The sequence below is a fragment of the Pyrus communis genome, chromosome 1, assembly GCF_963583255.1.
Source record: "Pyrus communis chromosome 1, drPyrComm1.1, whole genome shotgun sequence".
Lineage (NCBI taxonomy): Eukaryota > Viridiplantae > Streptophyta > Magnoliopsida > Rosales > Rosaceae > Pyrus > Pyrus communis.
In genome coordinates this window covers 6,828,122-6,850,950 of record NC_084803.1, presented here as the reverse complement: position 1 = coordinate 6,850,950, position 22,829 = coordinate 6,828,122, and the positions used below count along the sequence as shown (strand labels likewise).

The 22,829-nt window shown below is 38.9% G+C and overlaps 2 protein-coding genes across 2 annotated transcripts; both read right to left on the bottom strand.

Moving 5' to 3' along the window:
• Positions 1–306: 306 nt before the first annotated feature.
• On the bottom strand, positions 307–9,177 carry LOC137733680 (DDB1- and CUL4-associated factor homolog 1-like). The gene is made up of 14 exons (XM_068472847.1): positions 8,730–9,177; positions 7,641–7,719; positions 7,375–7,491; positions 7,085–7,263; positions 6,179–6,992; positions 5,999–6,096; positions 5,487–5,910; positions 4,771–5,373; positions 4,438–4,620; positions 3,860–4,339; positions 3,336–3,446; positions 2,985–3,103; positions 1,257–2,874; positions 307–1,110 (listed from the first exon to the last, which is right to left on the bottom strand). The coding sequence occupies exons 1-14, from the start codon at positions 9,011–9,013 to the stop codon at positions 415–417; spliced, it is 5,805 nt and encodes a 1,934-aa protein (XP_068328948.1). The 5' UTR covers positions 9,014–9,177; the 3' UTR covers positions 307–414.
• A 9,997-nt stretch (positions 9,178–19,174) lies between these two features.
• Positions 19,175–22,823, bottom strand: LOC137733676 (glucan endo-1,3-beta-glucosidase 5-like). Its single transcript, XM_068472838.1, has 2 exons — positions 22,099–22,823; positions 19,175–20,392 (listed from the first exon to the last, which is right to left on the bottom strand). Exons 1-2 carry the CDS (start codon positions 22,443–22,445, stop codon positions 19,267–19,269), a joined length of 1,473 nt encoding a protein of 490 aa, XP_068328939.1. The 5' UTR covers positions 22,446–22,823; the 3' UTR covers positions 19,175–19,266.
• Positions 22,824–22,829: the final 6 nt, after the last annotated feature.

Below are 22,829 nucleotides of genomic sequence, written 5' to 3'. Positions count from 1 at the left end.
GTGGCCAACATCGTCGTGAAGATCTCTTTGCGAATGATACATGTACAAGTTTTTTGAAATGTTACATTATTACTTATTAGTAGAAGTTTTATAAAATGTTACACAATTACTTATTTGCATTGAGATCTCTTTTCGAGTGATGCATGTTATAGTTCTTTAGAATGTTGCATTATTAGCGTAGAACATCACTGTGTGAAGATCTCTTTGCGAGTGATACATGTAGAAGTTTTTCAAAATGTTGCATTATTAGCACGAGATACCACCATGGTCCGCTGTGTTGCCCTTTCAAGACTAGCTTTCACCGACTCAAAACACTATTGACCATGGAGACTGGCCATTTTTCTCATTGGAGAATGAATCATTGGATGGAAACCCAAAGATATTAATTACACCATCTGGACAAAAAATACTACTTCAAACATCAAAACCATTGCTCACAAAATCTTCATCCCCACTGCTGTACGATTCGAACCCCTGACTATCGTCGTCCTCCTCCTCTCCGTCCGTTACAATCTCCAGCATTCCACCTCCTGCCTCAAAGTCATCCATGATGAAATCTCCGTCGTCGTCGTCATCATCGTCACTCACGCCATCATCATCATCGTCATTGCTCATATCATCCATATCACTATCATCCCCATCAAGATCCGGGCCCAGCATGGGGTCCACATCCACATCGTCGTCGTCTTCGGAATCCTCATCTTCTTCGTCACTCTCAGCGTCGTCGGGATCAGAATCATCATCGGTCGGCCTTCTGCGACCAATTTCATATACTCTAGCAGAAGCAAACATCTCATCCTGGTCATCCATTGTGATCAACCCAACAAAAGAATCAGTTGGTTCTGTTGCGAAGTCGAGGACGCAACGATCAACTGGAATAGTGGCAATGTCAAAGTAGTTAATTGCATCCACTGTGCGGAAAGCAGCAAAGAGTGGATGCTTTACACGTCGGGTGTGAACCGCTGACATTATATCGTCAAGATTTCTTCTGAGAATTGCATAAATTACATCACCACGAGCATTGAAAGTTATCGTTGTTTGGTCTAATGAAGGTACACTCCTGAGGAGTCTAAATTTCCGGAGATCCCAGACTTCGGAGTTTATAATCACCTGTTGGAAAATTACACTAATCAGAACAGAATTGATCAAGAAAGGGGAAGAATACAAGCTTGCGAAAAAAAGAAAAAAAAAGCAGACTGTTATGTTGGAAATAAGAAGAATCGGATCAAGTGAAACGGAAATGCAGTTGCACATACCTCATTGCCAGCAGGATGGAAGCCACCACCCCCATAATCCGTAAACTGATCAAAACGATGAACAGGGGTAGAAACCCGCCTGTCCCACAGGACCCCATTCCAAAGCAGCATTGTGTCTGAAGGGTTGAAATGTATTTGAGAATAAACATGTCCACGACCTGTAGAGCTAGAAGATGTATCAGACAGTTTCGATTCCAACTGGCCAGTTTGGATGTCATACAGGAGAATCTCTTTCCTAGCCGGCTCAGTTGGTAGAGCAGCAAAAATATCCCCGAAATTGCTAAATCTTGCAGCCTTGCACCCTTCAAAGGAATGCATAGGCCCTGCAGAGACTGAAGATGCCTCCCACAACCTCACATCCTGGGAGCTTGACGAAAGCACAAGTTCGGTCTCACCAGAAAGACGTGACTGAACAAGCGTTACAGGAGACTGGTGGCTTGCACAACTCTCTAGTACGTTGCTGCTATTGGAGTCAAAAATTTTGAGCTCTCCACCATGGCTGCCTACTGCGATATGAGAGGAATCACTAAGAAAAGAGATGCATGTCAAAGGGATACCTGAATCATCCCGACAAGTTCGCCATGGTCGGAATCTGCTGTAAACAAACTGACGATCCTTGCGACTACCGTGAACCCCACCATATATGTTTCTGAACTCACGTGTACCAAGCCGGGCTGTTACATTCGATGGGGCATCGAGGCTTCGTTTTGGCTCAGGACAAACATGTGGGTGTAAAAGAGAGAGTGGTGGAAGAGTGGTTATAGGTGCAGGACACTGGCGATGCTGGTGCTTCAAATACTGAACAACCACAGAGTCTAGAGTTAATCGCTCTGAGTTGCTTGGTTGAGGGTCACTCTGAAGCCCAAATTGGGAGGCGGGAGTTGCAAGGCCACTACCATACTGGTTATCATCTGGAAACTCTGATGGCAAAATAGCTGGTGTTGATCGACCATACTGATCTCTCAAGTTGGCGGTTGGGGTAGAGAATCCAACAGTATCAGTTAGTAGGCCACTCTTGCGTGCCGTAGTGGGTGTAAGACAAACGGGAGAGCGAAGTCCATGGTCACCAGCGTGAAGGCGTTTCCCAGAAGATAACAAACACCCAGGATCCTTCAGCTCAGATAATTTTCGTTTCATTGGCAAGATGATGGGTGTCTTACAATGGGACTCTGTATCAGTAGTAGGTTTTGGCAGGGATACTGATGGAGTTTCTGATGCATTTGCAGAAGCAGATAACTGTTTTGCTGCACTAACAACTTTCCTGGATGATGCGGGGTGAGAGTCATGAGACTGAGACTGATTCTTTGACAGTAGACCTAAATTAGGAGAGAACACTAGAGGTTTTTTCTTCGAATACGAGAATGCAGAATCAAATTTGAAACTTATTTCCTCATCCTTTGCAGTAAACTTTGATTTGTTTGTAAGAAACCCACTAGGGGTTCGACCAGAGGGCCACTGAAGTTGCCCTGAAGGAGCTTCTTGAGTGGCTTGCTGAACAAGAGATGAGGGGGCAGCCAAAGATGGTAAAGGCATCAACTGAGCCTCTTTAAGCAGAGAGGCAGCTGTTGCGGCCAACCCAGATGCTTGAAGGTGTTCATGTATTAACAGCAGTAGTTCCCTGAAATTTCAACCACAGTGCATGCATAGAGGGGAAAATTAATATGCAGAAAATTCAAAAGCAATGAAACTCCAACGAATAATGGAATAATAAAAGAAATTGCTCCATACTTGGAATGGTAAGTGATAGGAGTGGCAGCAGCTATAGCTGCCCTTTCTAAACGCCTCAATGTTGGCATCGCAGCATCAGTGGCAGCCAATGCGCTAGCTCGTCCCGAATTTGTCACAATCTACAACAAAAACAATATGACATGATTTTTTACTATGAACTAAAAGTTGGTGGCGCGAAGCGGAGGGGCCAAAAGAGTATGGAACAACAATATATTCTATGGATACAATGTAAAGCCATTAACATGTTCACAACCCTATATCGTTCTAAAACTGATTTTGATAGATATGCATTAAACAAACATTTACAGGCAACTTTAATTGGAACACTAGTAAAAGAATAGAAATGCTTACTGCAATGAGCTCAATCGCTGCCTGTGAAAGTTCAGCTTGCCACCTGCCTTGTTCAGTTCCATTTGTCTGGCTCCCTGAATCTCGAATTAGTTCTGATAGTTTCTTTCCAACCTAGAACATCACATTGCACTTATTAGCAAGAAAAATTGATTTATATGACATAAGGTCCTAAGTCCTAAGTTAGAACGATGACACCACAAAACCATGATTGAGAATTTGAAGACAATAACTTGATGGATACAGCAAAGAATTAACAATAACAACAACAACAAAGCCTTTTCCCACTAAGTGGGGTCGGCTATACGAATCCTAAAACGCCATTGCGCTCAGTTCTGTGTCATGTCACAGCAAAGAATTAACGATAAAAGGCATAAATATGTTTGGAGTGAACTCTAAAGTTGTAACTAGTCAGAGACAGTTATATCGGAGGTACAAGCCTAATCATGGCAAGAATGAGGATATAGTTAAAAAAAATCCTTCAATTTGAACTGGTGAAGTGACAGAAAAATTGAAAAGTCATTAACCTGGAGCTTTGTCAATATATGTGCAATAGTATCATCTCTGGCTAAACCAAGAAGGACTCGGCAAGCAAGTGCACGGAGACAGTCCAGTGCTGCAGGAGGAAAATATATGCGTGGTTGGAGGAGATGCAGAAGAACCTTTATACCATTGTTGGCGCGAACAGACTCCCTTGCTTGGCGATAGCCTTGCTCTAATTGTGCAGCCATGCCTGCACAACCTGCCCCAACTCCTAAAGATATTCGGCGATCCCCCACCAATCCTGAAGTTGCAGTGGCAGCAGGAGCTTGAGCGCTGCTACTATTGGACTGTGTACCAGGGGCCGCCGCACTGCCTCGGTCAGCTACAGCTGATTCCCCACAAGGACCACTAGAGGGTTGGGCAGAAACTGACTGCTGTCCTTGTGCAAGTAAAGGTGCTTTATAACTGATTGATGGTGGAGGACAGACGAGATTGACCAACACATTAAGTGCCGGTTGAATGATCTGGAAAGATACAAATCAATAATAAGATTAAATGTATTGATATAAGAAAAGGAAGATGGCCATCAAGATAAGAAATGAAGTCATAAGCAGCTCTTTACCTCAGGGTCCACATAGCTACCACCAACGCTTGCTGCATCCAAAATGACAGCTATACCAACACGATTATTGCTTAATGTAGAATTCACGATCAACTTGCGGCTGCTAGGGACCAATGTAACAATATGTAGAACACCCAATGCATATTGAAGTAAATCATGTAAATAACGTTCAATGGGTGGAGCCTGCAGAAAGCAAAATCAGGTATAATCAGAGATGGGATAAAGTGAAAAGGCAAGAGGGCATATTGGAAGTTCATGTTGCAAGGGTGGGGAATTCAATAAAACCTTGACCTGAATCAAGCGAAAGAGATTGAGATCCTAAACATATTATACCTGGCATAACTCCAACATAGTAATATGTCCATTAGAACCCAAAAACTTATCGACTGCAGACCAACGAGTTCTCACAAATGCAGGACCCAGCTTTCGGTCCTTCTGTAGCTGCAGAAATATTGCATCCATAGCTTCATTACTGATGTCAAGTGGCTTGTAAGCAGCCCTTACACTTGGAAGATTCCGAGCTCCACTTCGAGTGTTCTTATTTGGACGAATAGAATCCACAAGCATAATAAGATGTGCTCTGAAGTACTGGCGCAAAGCAACACAAGCATGGTAAGCTATTTGTTTCTCTGATGAAGTCAGTACTTCTGCAGGTGACCTGTCATTCCGTAGTGTTCCTGAACTAGGGAGCCCTAATGCCCCAGAATTTACTCCAGATCTTACAGATGCAGCATCATTTAAAAGGCCCAGTAATTTCTGTAATCCATCCTGAGCATCAAAAGCATCAAGAACTGCCCTGAAAACAAATGCAGCAGCAAAAAATAAGGCTGCATTTTTCCTGGCTTGATCCTGTGAGCACTCAAGAAGTTGAAGAGCTAATTCAACCACCTGGTAAACCACATCTGAAGGAAGAGCACAAACACGCTCCATAATTCCCTAAAAAAATTTAATTGGTCATAAAAAAAAAATGAACAGAGTAGATGGATATAGTCACCCAAGTAAATGAGAGATTAGACCTCTTAACTGCTAAACTTCAGCTATGTCATTACCTGGAGAGAGCCGATGGTAAATAGGCATGAAGAAAGACCAAAGAAGGTTTGAGCAACCCTAGGAACAGCAAGCAGTTTCTGCATGCCACCCCTATCCACAAACAAGGCAGCAAATTTACGATGAGCAGCCAAAGCACAGATGAGCTTCATTACATCAGGCAAAAGCATCGCAATTTTTGAAGGCTCTCTATGTCTAGAATTTCGTTGCAGCAGTGCAAGACATACATCCACCCCCTTTTCATGCAGTACAGGTCCAAGAACTTCGACATATTCTCCTAGAGTCTCAAGACATTGAATACAGTATTTTTCTCTCAGCTGTGCAAGGGACTCAGCATCCAGGATGAAGTATTCTTCGGCATCTACATGATTTTCTGGTTCTGTGCAGCTTGAAGTCATTGATTCGGCATTGATGCCACTAGAGCTCCTGCCAATCATAGAAAATATTATTACCCAGACAAAAAGAAGGATATTGTAGAACATACAGTAGATGCTGCTCTCACAGAGGTACCTACCTTGAAACTTCAACTGAATTAGCAGCATCAATGACAGTAGACGCTGCTCTTGAAGCAGCCAAAACTGCAGCTTCTTCATTATTTGTAGTTCTGAATTCCTGCATAATTAAGTGGCAAACAACTAAGAAGTGAAAAAAGAGATAAAATGGTTACAGACAGTGAGAGTAACATCTTTAGTACCTCTAAAGCAGCACTTTTGACAACTTCAGCAGCAGCATCACCAGCAGCTTTAATTGCTTCTACAGGTGCATTGGCTGCTCTAGCTTCAGCTTCTGCAGATCTCACTGCTTTCATAACTAGATCAGAGATATCTTTACATCCAACTCTGCAGTCCTGGAAACAGTCATCATTATCCGCCCTTTCCAGAAAGACAACATCCGCACACTTCCTAGAGTCTGGTATTTTTTTCACATCAGAATTTTTTAGCGAACTCCTATCTCTAGGGCTCCTCCCATGTCCCAACCTACTACCAGATCCTGGAGAGGTCAAGAGCTGTTGATCCTCTAGAGGTCCTTCATTGGTCCTTCCCTTCCCTCTAGATCTTGTCCATCCACGGTTGGGTCTGCGCCTTGAGGAGTCATCTCTCCCATTTTCATCAAGATCTCCAGATTTCATCTTTCCATCAGCATCATTGATCTCAACGTCTTCAGCCAATCCATCAGGTGGTTTTCCACCATCAACCCATTGTTCTTCACCAAACGTTTGCCTACTGATACTCCTGACATGATCCCCTTCAACAATCCGGTCATCTAAACATTTCTCATCTGTTATCCGTGGACCATCAAAATGATTTGGTTCCAAAACCTGCCGAGCCCTACCCCGACCTTCATCTCTACCTCTTATGCAAATCACACCCAAGGTATTTTTGCTCTCTGTTAAATGAGTAACATCCTTCTGAGAAATACTCGTCTCCCCCAAAACACGCATGCGAAGATAACGCATAAGCTTGGCTGACAGCCCAGATGTCAACACATCTTCTACTACTGAACCGCCACTGGTTCCAATAAAAATTAAGATATGTCAACCAAACTAGTGAACAAGAATAAAACGAGGATGTGAAAATAAAAATATACAGCAAGAACATACCCAGCCAAACATACAGCAAGAAGTCCAGTAGAATAGGTCTTCAGCATTTCAAAATCTGAAACCTCCTTTCCCCCCAAATCATGCTTCCAATTCTGGTATTCAACCGACGAGATTGAAGTCTCATCCATCACCCAATCTTTTATTCTCTCCAAAACAGCGTCTTCAAAAACATGAGGATACTGTATCACATTTAGGCTTGTCAGATTGATAATAAGCCATATTATTTATTTTTTTAGAAAAAGCTAAGATTAAATGGAAATCAATCATTACAAAGAAAAAAGGGGTCTTACACTCCAGGTTAATGAACAGGTTAAAAGCAGCCTTCCAGCAGCTGCTTGCACAGCAACGGAGTATCTTGCATCTGACAGGTACTTTGAAGATATTAATTCAAAGAAATCATCATGATCCTGGAAAAGAGAGAAAAATTAGGACAAAAAGCTTCATTTTTTTTTTTTTTTTTTTTTTTCAAACAAGATACAATCCGCTCATATGAATATATTTAGCAACCATCCTGAAAAGATAAAAATTAAAGTAATAACATGCCAAAACTAGTTACCCGGACTAAGGTCCCTAGCCGTCCAATGTTATGTGAAGTATGACCATTGCTGGATGAATGACCATTCTCTTCCATGTATCTGTGTTAAATGAATTTTTTAACTCAATAATTAAGATTCAAAAAGAAATAAAAAAAAATACACCATGTATGCTGTACATATTAGAAATATAGAGTTGTGCAATGACCAAAACAGTGAAAAGTCACCAAACGGGGCGTATATAACCAGCCAGAGCATCCTAAGTAAACGAGAACAATCAAAATTACCACCAACATAATACTAGAACAACCATTTTTTTTCAATGAAAAATCAATATTCTTTTCACTTTTCAGGTCTCAAACTTGATTCCTTTCTGCATGAGTACATATGCATAACCTACTAACATCAAATCAACCCAAAGATTTAGATAACTATTAATGGTTACCACCATTCTTAAAAAGTCCACATCGAACCACTCAATCACACCCCAGTGTAACATCCCAAGTGTACAGTTCACAGTCCAGTGACCTTAATTCAAATGTCTTTCCTTTGCTGAGAATAAAATTCCAAATCACCAGGAAAAGTTTGACTCATCACCTTCGCATCCCAAAGACAGTTTCCTCAACTCACCCACCATTTTGTACTTTAAAAAAAACCCTAACCTCTAGATACAATTACAATGCTATCCCATGCCGTGCTTAAACCCTGACTTCGACTACAGCAATTCAAAGTACAACCGTCAAGAAAAGTCTTCAAACAACGCTTATATCCTACCACCCGCAGGCCATGCATTACTATGTAAAGCTGTAGAAGTATTGCTTACTAAGAGATGAAACCTCCACTAAGTAATTAACAGTCGGAGGAATAACATTCTGAAAATTCACATTGTTCACCAATTTCAACAAAACAATAAGCACATATATAATCACACTCAATGCCTATAAAACCCACAGCCTACAAGCTAATCTAAACGTCTTAAATTGCGATTTTATCGTCATTAACTCGAAAGCAAAAGCCCAATGTTTACAGGAAAGAATAAGAACAAGAAAATGCAAATGATGGCACAGAGCAAAGCATTAGGCATCAATTAGCATAATCCAAACGGTTCTAACCGAGATTCTTGGGTTTCAAGAAGCGAGGCGAGGGCGTGAAGAACAGTAGGATTAGGGTTATCAGGCGCGGCAGTGATCTTGTCCATAAGCTTCTGAGCCTTGGCAGCCAATTCGTCGTATTCATTCTTAACCTCCTCCTCTTCCTCCTCATCTTCTTCCTCCTCGCCTCCCTGAGATTGCGATTCTGGCGCTGCCGGCGGTGGAGGGGGAGCTGGAGGCCCGGCTTGGCCTTCCTCCCCTTGGACTTGCCCTAAGTTCTGCTGCTCGTCCATGGCCGCCTCCATATCAAATGACAGAGAGAACTCCTAGAGAGAGAAGGGATTACCAATTGGAAATTGAATTTATTATTTTTGCGTGTATGATTTATGTACGTTATTATGTTTTTTGAAATTGGAGTTTTTCAGGGTTTGTGTTATTTATAATTTGGAGTTTGGAGAGCGAGAGAGGAGAGAGGAAAATGATAGAAGAAGCAGCGCCGTGATTATTCGGTTTTTATAGGGGACAGAGAGGAACAGTGAGAAAGAAAGGTGGAGTCGGAAAGTTCCGGAAAGTGCCCGACCCGATTATTTGGAGCCCTACCCTACCGGCGTTTGTGCGAGAAACTTTACTTGTGGGCTTTTCTTTCCGGAGGATATTTCATTCTTTATTATTATTTTCTAACATAAATTGGAGAAAACTTTACCATATCACTAAGATCAACTTCAATGGTGGGCTAAAAGCCAAATTACCCCCAAAATTTTCCTCCAAACCCACTTCAACCTAAGGGGAAATTTTGGGTTAAATGCTAAACCAAGGCCAAATTCCCCCCAAAATTTAGCCCAGAAATCAGAGTGGACTCTATCCAATATTTATCGGAATTTAAATTTTTTTAGATTAAAATGTTCATAAAATTAATTTACGATAGTCTACATATTTAATTTTTAAAAAAAAATAATTTAACAAAAAAAATAGCCTAAGTTCATTCTTTAATAATCCCGGGCTAAAATTTTAGGTTATAACGGTTGGAGCAGAAAAGTTGTTTCTGGACTAAAAACTAAATTTTCCAGACTAAAAAATTTGACTTTTAGCCCAACCATTGGAAATGGTCTTAAAGGCCATGGTTTTTTTTTTTTTTTTTTTGGAGTTTTAACAAAAAATCCATGGTACTATTCACTTTAACGAAAAATCACATTTTTACACTAAAAAGTCAATCCTGATACTATTCACTTTACCCTTTATTTTGTCATTATCATTGAAACTCAAAGTTTTCAAATATTTTTCATTAATTTTCCTTTTTTTTTTTCGGGAATTGATATTAGCACTTCAAAATTTTCATTATACACTTTTCAGAAGTGTATTTTTCTTTCTAATTATGAAAAGTTTAGAGTGCCAAATGAGATTTTTTGAGTACTAATAACAATTTTTTTTTTTTTAAATATTTATGGCATGTTTATTAATCTGAAAAATTATTTAATGTTCTAAATATGAGAACGTAAGGGAAGAAAAATACGCTCGAGTGCTAACTACTCTTTACAAATTGTTTGTCTGAACAAAATATTTTTAATAATTATTATTAGTATTCCAACAATTCAACTGCATACTTTAAATTCTCTATATTCTAAAACAAAGGGAATTTTTATTTGAATTCGTTTAGCATCTTTCTACATCCAATTTATTCTCTACACCCATATTATTTTTTATTAAATAACTAATATCTCTTTAAATCCAAATTTATTACCTAAAATACCATCCCAAATCCAATTCAAAATGTAAAGTTATGTTTACACCCAGTTAAAAAATAAATTCTCAAATTGAATAGTTTTGTTTTAAAAGATACTTGAAATTTAAAAAACATTATGGGTCCTTTGTCCTCCTCCCACCGTGATCGCTTCAACTAACTGGTCCCAATTCCAATTCATTTCCAAATTCTTCAATTGTTTTTCGTGGCAAGTATCAATATATCTAACAAAGACTTGAGTTTAAAACAACGATACTCTTTGTACATATAATAGTGACTAGTAAGGCTGTTTAAAACTAACATTCATCTTCACAAATTACAGTTTTTGTAATTTATACTTGTATTTTTCTAATCAAAACCTTGAGTTTTGAATATACTTGAATCTTATGGGGGTTAAAGTTTTTGTAAGCACATTCAAGTACAATAGCTGTTATTTTGGGCCGTAAACCAAATTGTTTTGTTTGCAATCTAATTAATGTGGAGATCTCCTTTAAACAAAGATTAAAGAACTTATATTCATAGAAAGGGTTTCATATATATATATATATATCCCAGAATTTTGGTGTGTGCAACAATTTTGTAATACTTTCACTTCAGTAGTGTAAAAAGTTTAAACTATGAGCAGTTTGGGATTGACAAAAAAAAAAAAAAATTGAAAATCAAATACTCATCTTCTAACTCTAAAAAAAATTGAAACCAAACAAACAAAAAATTTCTATAAGTTGAGTCATAACTTAGTTGGAGGATTGATCAAAACTTTATCACCATCTATCGATAAAAAAAAAACTTGTTTTTTCTCTACAAGTGCTTATAGGGTTTTTGTGACATCCCACATCGCCCAGGGGAGTGATCCTTAAATGTATATTCCAATCCCTACCTAGCACGAGGCCTTTTGGGAGCCCACTAACTTCGAGTTCCGTAGGAACTTCGAAGTTAAGCGAGAAAGGGCTAGAGCAATCCCATGATGGGTGACCCACTGGGAAGTTGCTCGTGAGTTCCCAAAAACAAAACCGTGAGGGAATGGTAAGCCCAAAGCGGACAATATCGTGCTACGGTGGTGGAGCGGGCCCGGGAAGTGGTCCCACCCGGGCCGGGATGTGACAATTGGTATCAGAGCCAATCCCTGGCCGGAAATGTGCCGACGAGGACGTCGGGCCCCTAAGGGGGGTGGATTGTGACATCCCACATCGCACAGGGGAGTGATCCTTAAATGTATATTTCAATCCCTACCTAGCACGAGGCCTTTTGGGAGCCCACTGGCTTCGAGTTCCGTAGGAACTTCGAAGTTAAGCGAGAAAGGGCTAGAGCAATCCCATGATGGGTGACCCACTGGGAAGTTGCTCGTGATTTCCCAAAAACAAAACCGTGAGGGAATGGTAAGCCCAAAGCGGACAATATCGTGCTACGGTGGTGGAGCGGGCCCGGGAAGTGGTCCCACCCGGGTCGGGATGTATACCAAACTGACACACCCCGATCGAGATCGGAGCGTGACGGCCGGCATGCCCTCCTTCGGGACGGGGTGTGTCAGTTTTAGCCGGAATGAACGTAGGATAAATAAGGAGATCAATGGTAGGGTTTAATTATAGGGTGTGAGTTTATTGATAAATTTAAGTTTTATTATTAATTTCATATTGTACTTGATGATAATTATGCAATATGGTAAAAAAGACAATTAATATTTAAAATGAGTGCTACTAGACTCACCTCAATGTCCTATTTCTCCACCCACCACAAAATGTTAAAAACTTGAAATGTTATATTCCCACCAACTATTATTCCTAGAATAACCTGTATATTGAAATTCTTTTTATTTTTATTTTTATTGAGTAAAACAAAATATACAAATACATGATTCAATTGATCAAGATGCACAACGAGGATTACATTTATACAATACATTTTACACAATTCCCCGCGTCTTCTCCATCCTCCAGCATGCCACCCACCCCGAGAACACCGTGTTCCACTTCATCTGCGCCTCCCACGATAATCGGTACATGGATTGTGGATAGACAAGCCTTTATCCTAGTTTTCAAGTCTGTTTGCTGGTACTAACAACAAAAACAAATAGATCAAATTAAAATGGCCAAAGGTATTGGGGACTTTATTTTTTGAAGATTTAGAAAGGTGGGTTGTTCTAGAAGATAGGGAAGAACTATCAACCTAGAGAGCAGTGGTTTTTCTTTTCTTTGGTCTTAGATGTCATTTTACAAGAGAATAAATTTGGTATTAAATTTTTTATTAAAAGGTGGGTGGGGAAATAAAACAGTGGGGTGGGTTTATCACCACTCTTTAAAATTTAAGTTGGGTGTAGAAATATGTTACATGAGATTAAATAAAATTTTCCTAAAACAAATATGCTTTTAGAGGAATGCATAATTTAGAGTTTTGTACTGTCAATAATAGTTCTTCTTTTTTTTTGTGAAAAAAATATTAATTAATTTAGATAAGAAGAAGAGATGAGTTAAATAAAAATAAAATAAATAAATAAATAAAGAAGAGAGAGATGAGTAGAAGGGAAAGGGTGACAACAGAAAAGGGTTGATTTGTAGGCGCAATATTTCAGTCAAGAGAAGCCCAATATCTACCGTGGGTTCGATTCTGAATGCCACGAGGCATGAGCTGCGAAAAACGCAGCGTTTTGGTGAGAACAAACCTCACGTCCACCAGAAGACATCAGTCCAGAGTTGTTACAAAGAGAGAGATAACATTTGCTAGAGATAAGAGCGAAGCGAGTGCAATGTATTATATTGTTTATTTTCAAAATTATAACAAAAAAAGATTACAGGTAAATAGAGGGAGGAAGAGATATTAGTATTATTGATTTCACTATTGTCTTTTCTGTGTATTGTGATCATACACAAACTACTCGTTATATAAAATCATATCCGGAAAAAAATTATAAAAATGAAATGAATGTATTTTGAAAAACATCATATAACAACAATGTTACTATTCTTAGGTCTTCCTCAATTTTCATTTTTGGCTAAAACATGTGGGCATTTAATCCCAATTTCCCACAACTTTTACAACAAGAGTCTTTCTTCAGAAAAATAAAACCACAACTAGCAGAGAGACATTCAAACATGAAATTCAAAACATTCGAAATTTGGAATTGGATATATATAGCTCTAAAAATTTCGAAATTCCAATGCAAAGTTCTAAACATAAAAGTCAGGTAAAATGCTAAAATGTCAAAGTTAAGACAATAAGAAATAAATACGTAGTCATATTTGCAAACTATATGACGGGTCATCAAATAAAAAATAATCACGTTAATTAATATTTAAGTATAATCTAATCATTAACAACCACATCGTATAATTTACAAAATATATTTGAAATAGAGAGCTTTCCGCTTCCGGCGATGCTGTTTGAGAGCATCAAGCTGCATTTCCCAGTTCTCATCAACAATGTCATCATCATTGTATATCCGACCAAGTTTTGTCGTGGTGGTGAGGGTAACAATAGAAGAAGGTTCAATTCTAATTCTGAATGCCACGAACCATTAAACGCATCGTTTAGTAGAGGCAAAATTGCAAATTTACAAGCGCGAACAAGCCTCTCCTCACCAGGAGACATCACCTTGTTCTTCTTCAGAAGACCACAAACCAGGCAGAGAAAGAAACATTCAAATTCAACGCGAAACAATATCAGCCACTGTTCACTTTTGCTGCAACAACGTAGGCTAATTCAACGTGCAAGCGTGCGCGAACTAGGCCAAACTACGATTATTTGCCAGTTGCTACAATATACAAGGAGAAGAGATTTCACTAGCAGAAAAACAGTTAAACGAAAATGAGGATACAAAGTATTAAGTATAATGCGGACTTCCAATACTTTTTATGGCGTTAAACAAACAAATACCGAAACACGAATTTAAGGAAACTACTACTCCATGACTTTGATTGGATTCGAAAAGTGTCTGAACGGCACTCGAGTTACAAAAACTACCATAGAGAAGTGCAGATAAAAAGTCAGGTAAGGTAAACCACAGCAAGTTTAGTCATAAGCTTTTACATCCGAATACTAGAGCACGAAGCATGGCTAGGCTAGTCACTCACTCTACACCTCCCTCCCTGCAAAGATTGGTAAAGGTAGCCGAAAACAACAAGAAGCAACTGATCAGCATATCAGACACGAGAGAGTTCAGTAAGATAGCGCTGATAATCTTCCAAACTCCGAAAGCAGTTTGACTCGGCTCTCCATCAAAGTTCGGAATATTGGATCCATCAAGAACAGCAAGCGTTTTCTTCAACTCCTTGCACTCATTCAAGGTCCGGTCGCTCTCCTTAATACTAAGGATATAGTAGACTCCGTTTACTGCTAAAGACCAGCCAACTGCGCATAGGAACATATAATAGCCGACGAAGAACCAATAGTCGGAGCATCTCAAACCTTGGCCGCCAATGATGATCCAGAGAAAACGTCCATACAAGGCAACGAAAAGGATGAGAAGTTCTCTGCGGGCTGATTTTAGATAGCCGATTCTCTTTTGCTGATCTGCAATTGTAGCTTCCGTTTTCCGTATTTTGTTCCTCAGCTTTTCCTTCTCCACCTCAACAACAGCATCTCTTCCTTGGTTTGCAGCCATAGATTCTCCTACAATGCAAGAAATTAATTGAGTTACAATAAGTCAAACAAATTAACTCATGGACATTTTTCAACACTTCTTGCTATCTAAACACTTCATCAACATCATACGAGTAGCACAAATTTTGGTTAACATCGATCTATATGTCGGAAAAAAATCAAAATGCAGACTTAAACTAGTACTTTCTATCTAAATACAGGAATTTCAAATGTCGAATCGTGTGATTTCAGACACACCCTTTGAATTACTATGCACACCCAACACTGAACATAATTTCATTTAACCCCCCCCCCAAACAAAGAAATATAATTTTGTTTCCAAAATTAAGTAAGAAGTTCAAGAATTTGACAATCAAAACCCAAGTAGATTTGCACAAGACCGAACAAAGAAAAAAGGGAAATTGAATCCAACCGCATTTTTTACCGAATCAAAAAACAAAACATCATAATAAACTAGAAAGAAATAAAGATAGCCAGCCACAGCTGAAATGCCAAAAGAAGAACAATAAATAAACCCCAACAAATTCAGAAGGTCCTAGTTTTGCAACCCAAAACTCAACTTGAAAGACCAACATTAACTTTTCTTTTCTTATGCTATGTTGATAACTTGAGGTCTGTAATAAGAAGGAAACAACTTTAACACTTGACTAAAAATTGTTGGAAAAATATCACAAATTTGAAATCTTCCGTAACCAAAAGCTAAAGTAAATACCTTGAGTTGAACTGGAGAAAGTTGGAGCCTTTCAGAGAGAGAGAGAGTGTCTGAGATATTTTGAGAGGGATGGAGAGACATGGGCAAAATTTCACCAAAATAGGGGCTCTTATTCTTCAGACTTTCACCCTGCCATGCATGCTAACCTCCTACTCTTTCCATTTGTAGCTGTATTTTACTTGAAATGCCATAAATGCCCTTAATGCGTCTATTTGAATATACGAGTGTTATTACATTCACTCAAGTTCGAATAAGCTTTCTCGTAAATTCGATTAGTTTAAAATTTTGATATTTGTTTATCTAAATCAAGAAATCTCCATGACAATTGAGTAAGAAGTGACGTAAAAAAATTTGAATAAATGTTACATGAAATTTGCGCAATCTTCGAGCATAACATGAATCAATTATGGATTCGGAAAGCATATATTGGTAGATTAGTTGCTCGTTCCATTGCATCCAAGTTTGAATCTCCTCCTCGTAGATTAAAGTAGTTCTAATTATGATTTTGTCCCCTCCTTTTGTCTTTCTAATTTTTTTTTTTGTCAAAAGATAAATTTGTTAGATTAGAGAGCGGGCGGGATTTGAACCCATGCCGTGGTGCAGAGACGACATTCATTTTCATCACTATGATAGAGGACTACTTGCTGTGTAAAGAATTTGGGTAAAGAATTTGAGGCCCGTGACAAGTGTAAGCCCAATTTATAAATTAGGTTCAAATACAAAAGTTACGTTACCGCCACCCAGTCCAGTTCCCGCGCCGTCGTCCCCAAATTCCACCAATGTTCTAATTTCCAGCGAACCCTAAACCATTAAACGCCACATTCTGACGTAGGCAAATTCTGTAACAATGGAAAAGCTGTCACCTTCTACCCTACCACAATGATGAAAAAGAGTTAAAATTCTTGTATGCCAGCATAGGTTTAAACTTCATTGATAACTAATCTAACATCTAATATGATAAAATCTATTGTTTGACAAAAAAACTGTCACCTTCTTCTTCGTCAGTTGACCACAAAGCTTGGACAGAGTAAGCAAAAGAACTATAAACTCTTCAGTCATCACAAATTCTCCACAATTCTCAAATTTTACATCCCAATTTTCTAACAAAAAACGAAACACCAGGGACCAAGATTTCCCGAAGCAAAAATTGATTGCAGAAGATGATCTTATACATATCAATATAAGGATCAAGGTCAGAGAACTCTAGGGCTCAACTTCGATGACTCATCTAGGGCCCCTAAATTCTCAGAGCCGGTCCTGAGTCCCATATCCAAGAATGATGCAATCAATATCGGGACAAGGAGGGGTGACAATTGGATTGGATGCAACAAAATTCAAACTACAACACAAATGCAATAACAAGTAAATAAACTAGTCGAAATTAAGCTTTGACATCCAAATGTACTGAAAGTGAAATATGAACCTCCATGGCTTAGTTACTCTTCAGTTTCCTCTGCACACATCGTCAAGGTTACCCGAAAACGCCTCCAAGAAAAGGATGAACATGGCAAGAATGCAAGAGGCTACACAGAGCAGAGCCATAATTCCCGAGACGATGTGACACTGATGTCCATCATCAAAGTCCTGGACCCTTGATGATCCCTTAAGAACAGCAAGCCTACCCTCCAAGTCTCTGCGTTCTCTCCAGCGCCGGTCACACTTCATAACGCTCTGAGAAACAGTTGAAGCCAACCAAGAGCACATGAGACCAGATAGCACCCAAGGAAGAGAAAGTAGTCGGAGCATCTCCAAACTCTGTCGCCGGTCACGGTCCAAGTAAATTGTACTTGGAAGGCAAGGCAGAGGATGACATGTTTCACCCAAGTTGACAGACCAGAACTGCTTCGCTTTTGGTGTTTTGAAATCTTATATTCTGCTTTCTGTATTTTCTTCATCAGCTTCTCCTTCTCCATCAGAACGATATCATTTCCTTGGCTTCCAGCCACACCTTTTCCTAATTTGCAAGAAATTGATTCACTCACAATATGTAAAACACATTAACTCACGGATCAAAAAAGTTAATACTTTCTAAGGGATTTTTTTTTTCAAATCTTTTTAACACTTCATCAACATCATATGAGTAGCACAAAAATTCTTTAAAACATCGATTGATTTGTCAGAACAAAATTAAAATGCAGACTTTCGGTACTTTCTAATACATCCATAGCTCTTCCAAATCCTAAAACAACATTAATATTTGGAATATGACTTAAGTGTATTTGGCCGTATGTTTGAGTTCAAATTGGTTTAGAAAAGTCTAAAGATGTAAGTCAGCCAATAAGTGTATATTGTCGTGATATACAAACATTATTAATAATTGGTTGATTTTGTTTGATGGATAATAAACCATTTATGATCAAATTGCATGTAAAAATGTTGTAGTTACTAATTTGAGTTTGATCGTAGAGATAACAAAGTGACTTTGGGTTTATGTGAGATTATTTTATTTTATTTTTTTGAACAGATTAAGGCTAGCTTTTGATACATAATCTATCATTAAGTTGTACGATATCTTACTATTTATGCTCAAGTGGGTGAATAAATGTTCCTGAGCAGAAGTCTAAGATTATATAGCATGGTGGTGGGTCCAAAGTTTCCGGAGACCGAGGACGAAAGCTCAAATGATGCCCATTAACGACAGATTAGTTGACAAATTTCCTCTACAAACTAATTAATTTCATTCACAATAAACTAGAAACCAAGAAATTGAATCCAACCGCATTTTACCGATTCGAAAAAGAAAAACAATGAATAAACCCCAACAAATTCAGAAAGTGCGAGTTTTTCAACACAAAACGAACTTAAGATATCTCACTTACAAGTGAAATGGAATATCATAGACCGTAGTACTAAATAATAATAAACTCATTTGAATATGAGTGTTAATACATTGTCGTACTATCAACACAATCATTTTTACTTTCTAGACATCCTTTCTTAATTTTTGTTTTTTTATCTTTTTCGATTCATTCAATCTGACGACTGAAAATTAAAAAAAAAAATGTAACGAAAAGTAAGATGAAATGTATGGATAACACCATCCTATTATATTCACCCACTAATCGTATTTTCCCGCTTACTGTACAAATTAAAGAACCAGTTTATGGCTACAAAACAAGAAGTTTTTTTCAGTGTCGCTAATTTATGATTTATCACATGTGAATCATCTATTAAATTTATGGTATTTGAAACACGTGATAAGTATTTATTGGACAGTAACGCCATTAAATTAAATCGTACTGACTAAGAGAATCTCTCCTAAATAAGACATGTCTTGGTGTGTCCTGGCACTATTTAATCTATTAATTCATTGTAAATTGTTATTAGGATTAGGTGGCTAATTTGAGGATTCTAAACCAGAAAGTATGTAGTAGGTAGTATTTAGACTCTGTAAACACATGACATTTTAGTCATTTTCTGTCTATTTTTCAATTTGTTTTGCATATTGACTGATTAATGCTCGACAAATCGAGTTCATTACACCAATAATATACAATAAATACCTCCCAAAAAAATCACAGAATTGTATACAGGAACATAAACACAAACACCATTCCTAAACAACTAGGCTTTTCAAGAGAGCCAGCTCCGGCGTTCTCACTAGACGAAGAAGATGCTCGGATCATGATCCTAAATTTGCAGTTTCCAGTAGATGGATCACCCGTGGCGACAGTCGAAAGGTTTGGAAACTTGCAGGCAGTGTCCAGCTGATTATTTATTTGATAGTAACTGTTAAACGCATACGAAATGTTTCCGCGAGCATCCAAATCTCCACATGAAGTTCCATATCCAAGACTGGTGCAATCAGCATTTGAACATGCATAGCTCACGCTTAGAGCCACTTCTGGATCATCAAGACTCGCTGACGGCGACATGACGCACCATTTCTTTTCCAGATATTGTACGCCACTTGCTGCTACTAATCCATTCGAGCCTGTAGTGCCTAGACTGAGCTGATACTTAGGTGTTCCGTCCCAGTAAAACAGCCCCCAATGGCGTTCAAAGTTACCTGGCTGAATGCTCTTGGCATCTTCATCGATGAGGCTAAATAAGTAGGCGTCCACAGGGCCGGCTCTCATTGGAGTCCCTGCGTTATTCTTGATATGGGACATAAACCCTTGGTTGAACCGTTGCGCATTCTTTACATTTGCATTCAGGTTCCCATCTGTAGGCCAACCGATCTCTCCAACAATTATGGACAAGTTTCCAAATCCGTTTTTCTGTAACGCCCATACAAGGGTGTCATGGTTTGCATCAAACACATTGCTGTAGATTCTTCCATTATCGTTAATAGGACTCGAGTATCCATTGAAGAAGGCGTAATCAGCTGGAAAATTGGCATCATTATAGAGGCTTATGAAGGGATATATATTGACAGTGAATGCAGCACCGTTGTCGCTCAGGAACTTGACAATTTCCAACATGAGATCCTTGGTGTCTGGTCGAAAGTCTCCATTAGAAGGTAGGTCTGAGCCACCACTGTCGTAGACGTCAGCGTTGATAGGAATCGTGACCTTAACCTGATTGCTCACACCGGCTTTTATGAGAGCTGACTGGATATTCTGAAGGGCAGGAAATATTGTTGGAAGAAAAGTTCCATTGTATGTTGACAACAATGGTTCATTCCCCACTGCAGCATACCTTACAGAGTATGTATGAAACAGGTAAGATCTCGAGAGATAAATTAGACGTAAATTATACGTTCAGTTAGAACTGGAAAAGATGATTTGATAAAAAACAGTAACTAAGAACGGAAAATGTTTGCCTCCCACCTTCCGAAACAGTTTTTTCTGATCATGAAATTCCGCTAATATTATTCTTCAGTTCAAGACAGCTAATAGAAATAAAAAAAAACAAAAGAACGATAACAACGATTTAACGCTGCAGGCATTGTTAGTCAAATTTCTTGAACGGTGCTTCCTTCCTGCAGCACGACAATACTTCGTGAGATGGATATGGATTTCTACTTGACAAGTCGACTAGCTATAAGGAAGGGATCCTTGATAATGGAGTACTATAATGCTGCAGGGCATATCTACAAAGCAATATCCACCTAATGATAAAACCGATTTTCAAATAAAAAAACGACCAAGGATTTCTGAAACAAACGTAAATGAAGGCAGAAGCATGAAGCATTATCATCCGCGATTAAAAAACTTTCAATAGTAATAACCTTGGAACAACAGTAAATACAGTGGAATGTGTGATTCGGTAGAGAGTTATTCCAACTAGCTACGGCAAAGAGATATATCAGATCTCTAAAATGAAGGGATTCTCCGTGGATGGTCAATGAGAAGCTCCTAAACAGGTGAGTTGAAAACCAGAGAACGGTGACTCTAGCATTGCAGAATACTCTTCAACTAAATAGAAGTCTTTACGTTTCTACCTGTTGGTCATGACACTGAAGAGCACGAGATGAAAGTGAACCGAACCACATTACCGGAAATCCAAACTCAAACACCGAGGACAGGTCAGGCAAGGTTCTAATTGTTGGAGTTTGTGGCCAAGTGGACTATCCTCCAAAATACCTTTCGGCTAAAGAAAGAAAGCAAACATCTTTCCTTGTTTTGGGGAGAAAAAAAGGGAAAAGCAAGGAGGAAAAAAGGGGTTGTTTTTTATTTAAATGCCTTGCCAAAGGAGAAGGAACGGATGAAGAAGAAAAAAGCATCCAAAGAGATGGTGAGAGCATTTGGCTCTACCATGGGTACGGGTGAGAAAAATCAAGAGAGCTAGAGTGAAAGATCTCTTGTGAAAGAACTCTTGGGGTAGAGTGAGGCTCTTGGGAAAATTTTGTGAGTGGGTGTACAAGGGATATGGGATTGGGTTATGTTGATTTAACTCATGTGTAACTTGTATTGTTTTTCTCATAGTGAAGAGCAATATCTCTCCGAGGACGTAGGCAGGTTTTTGCCGAACCTCGTAAATTTCTCTGTGTCTTTATTTCTTGTATTTTGTTCAACTGTGTGTGATTTTGGTGAGGTTGTAATCTGAATCTCGGTTCCGCACTAACGAACGGGCCAAGGCACAACACTAATGAGAGGATGACTAATAGTACACACACAGTTCTAGCTTCCCATATCGTATTTCGATCACGAAGACTGAATTACATAGCGGCTGATCAAGAATTTGATTTCCTAGAAGTAAAAAGATCACACACACATATTTCCCTAATGGATCCATTTGTATACAGGCAAAAACCAAGGAAATTATCTTGTAAGCATACACAAACTAAGATTCAGGTACTAGCCCAAAAAGGAAACTACATGCCGTTTTTATAGGATTCCAATTGAAACAAAACCCAAATCTAAAAATATGAACAGAGGTAAAAGCGGAGAGAGACAATTTACCTGATATCTACACCATTGGATACATGTGAGGAGACATTCTTGGAAACCCAATTCTCAGCTGCCTGCATACTGTTAGACAAAGAATACAGCATCTCATTGGGGATCCCAACCATGACCTGAATCCCAGACTTGCTCAGAGCATTCAGAATACCCGAATCGGCATCGAAAAGCTTGACCTTTTGGATCCCGTTGTCCTTCAACATCTTCACAACAGTCGCTGGTGGGAGAGGGTGTGTTAACTGTGTCCCCCAGTTCGCTCCAATCCCAACCACTAACCCCACCAGCAGATTGAAGAACAATAAGGCAACACTTAGGCCTGTAAAGTCCACACCTTTCAGCAACCCCATCAAAACCCTTCACCAAAAAACTTGGAATTTGAGCACAAAACTGGTTTTGGAAGCAGAGTGAGTGGATTTAAGGAGATGGGTTTGAATCTTTGGAGCTAAAGTTTGCAACTTTGAGCTTCTGAAGCTTCAAAATTTTGAAAAACCCAGTTCAAAACTTGAAAGAAAAATATTGTTCCTACAAGCCAAAAAAAATTTCAAAACATGGAAATGATTAATTGAAGTAAGAAGGCAAACTTCCTAATCTATGCACCAAAGTTGAAGTGTGACAACGACAAGAACACCAGAAGAAGAAAGCAAAGCATAAAGGGTCAGACCCAGAAGAGGAAATTAAGGCTAAAAACTAAAGATTTTTCAATGGGAAGAGTACAGGATTTTTTGGATTTT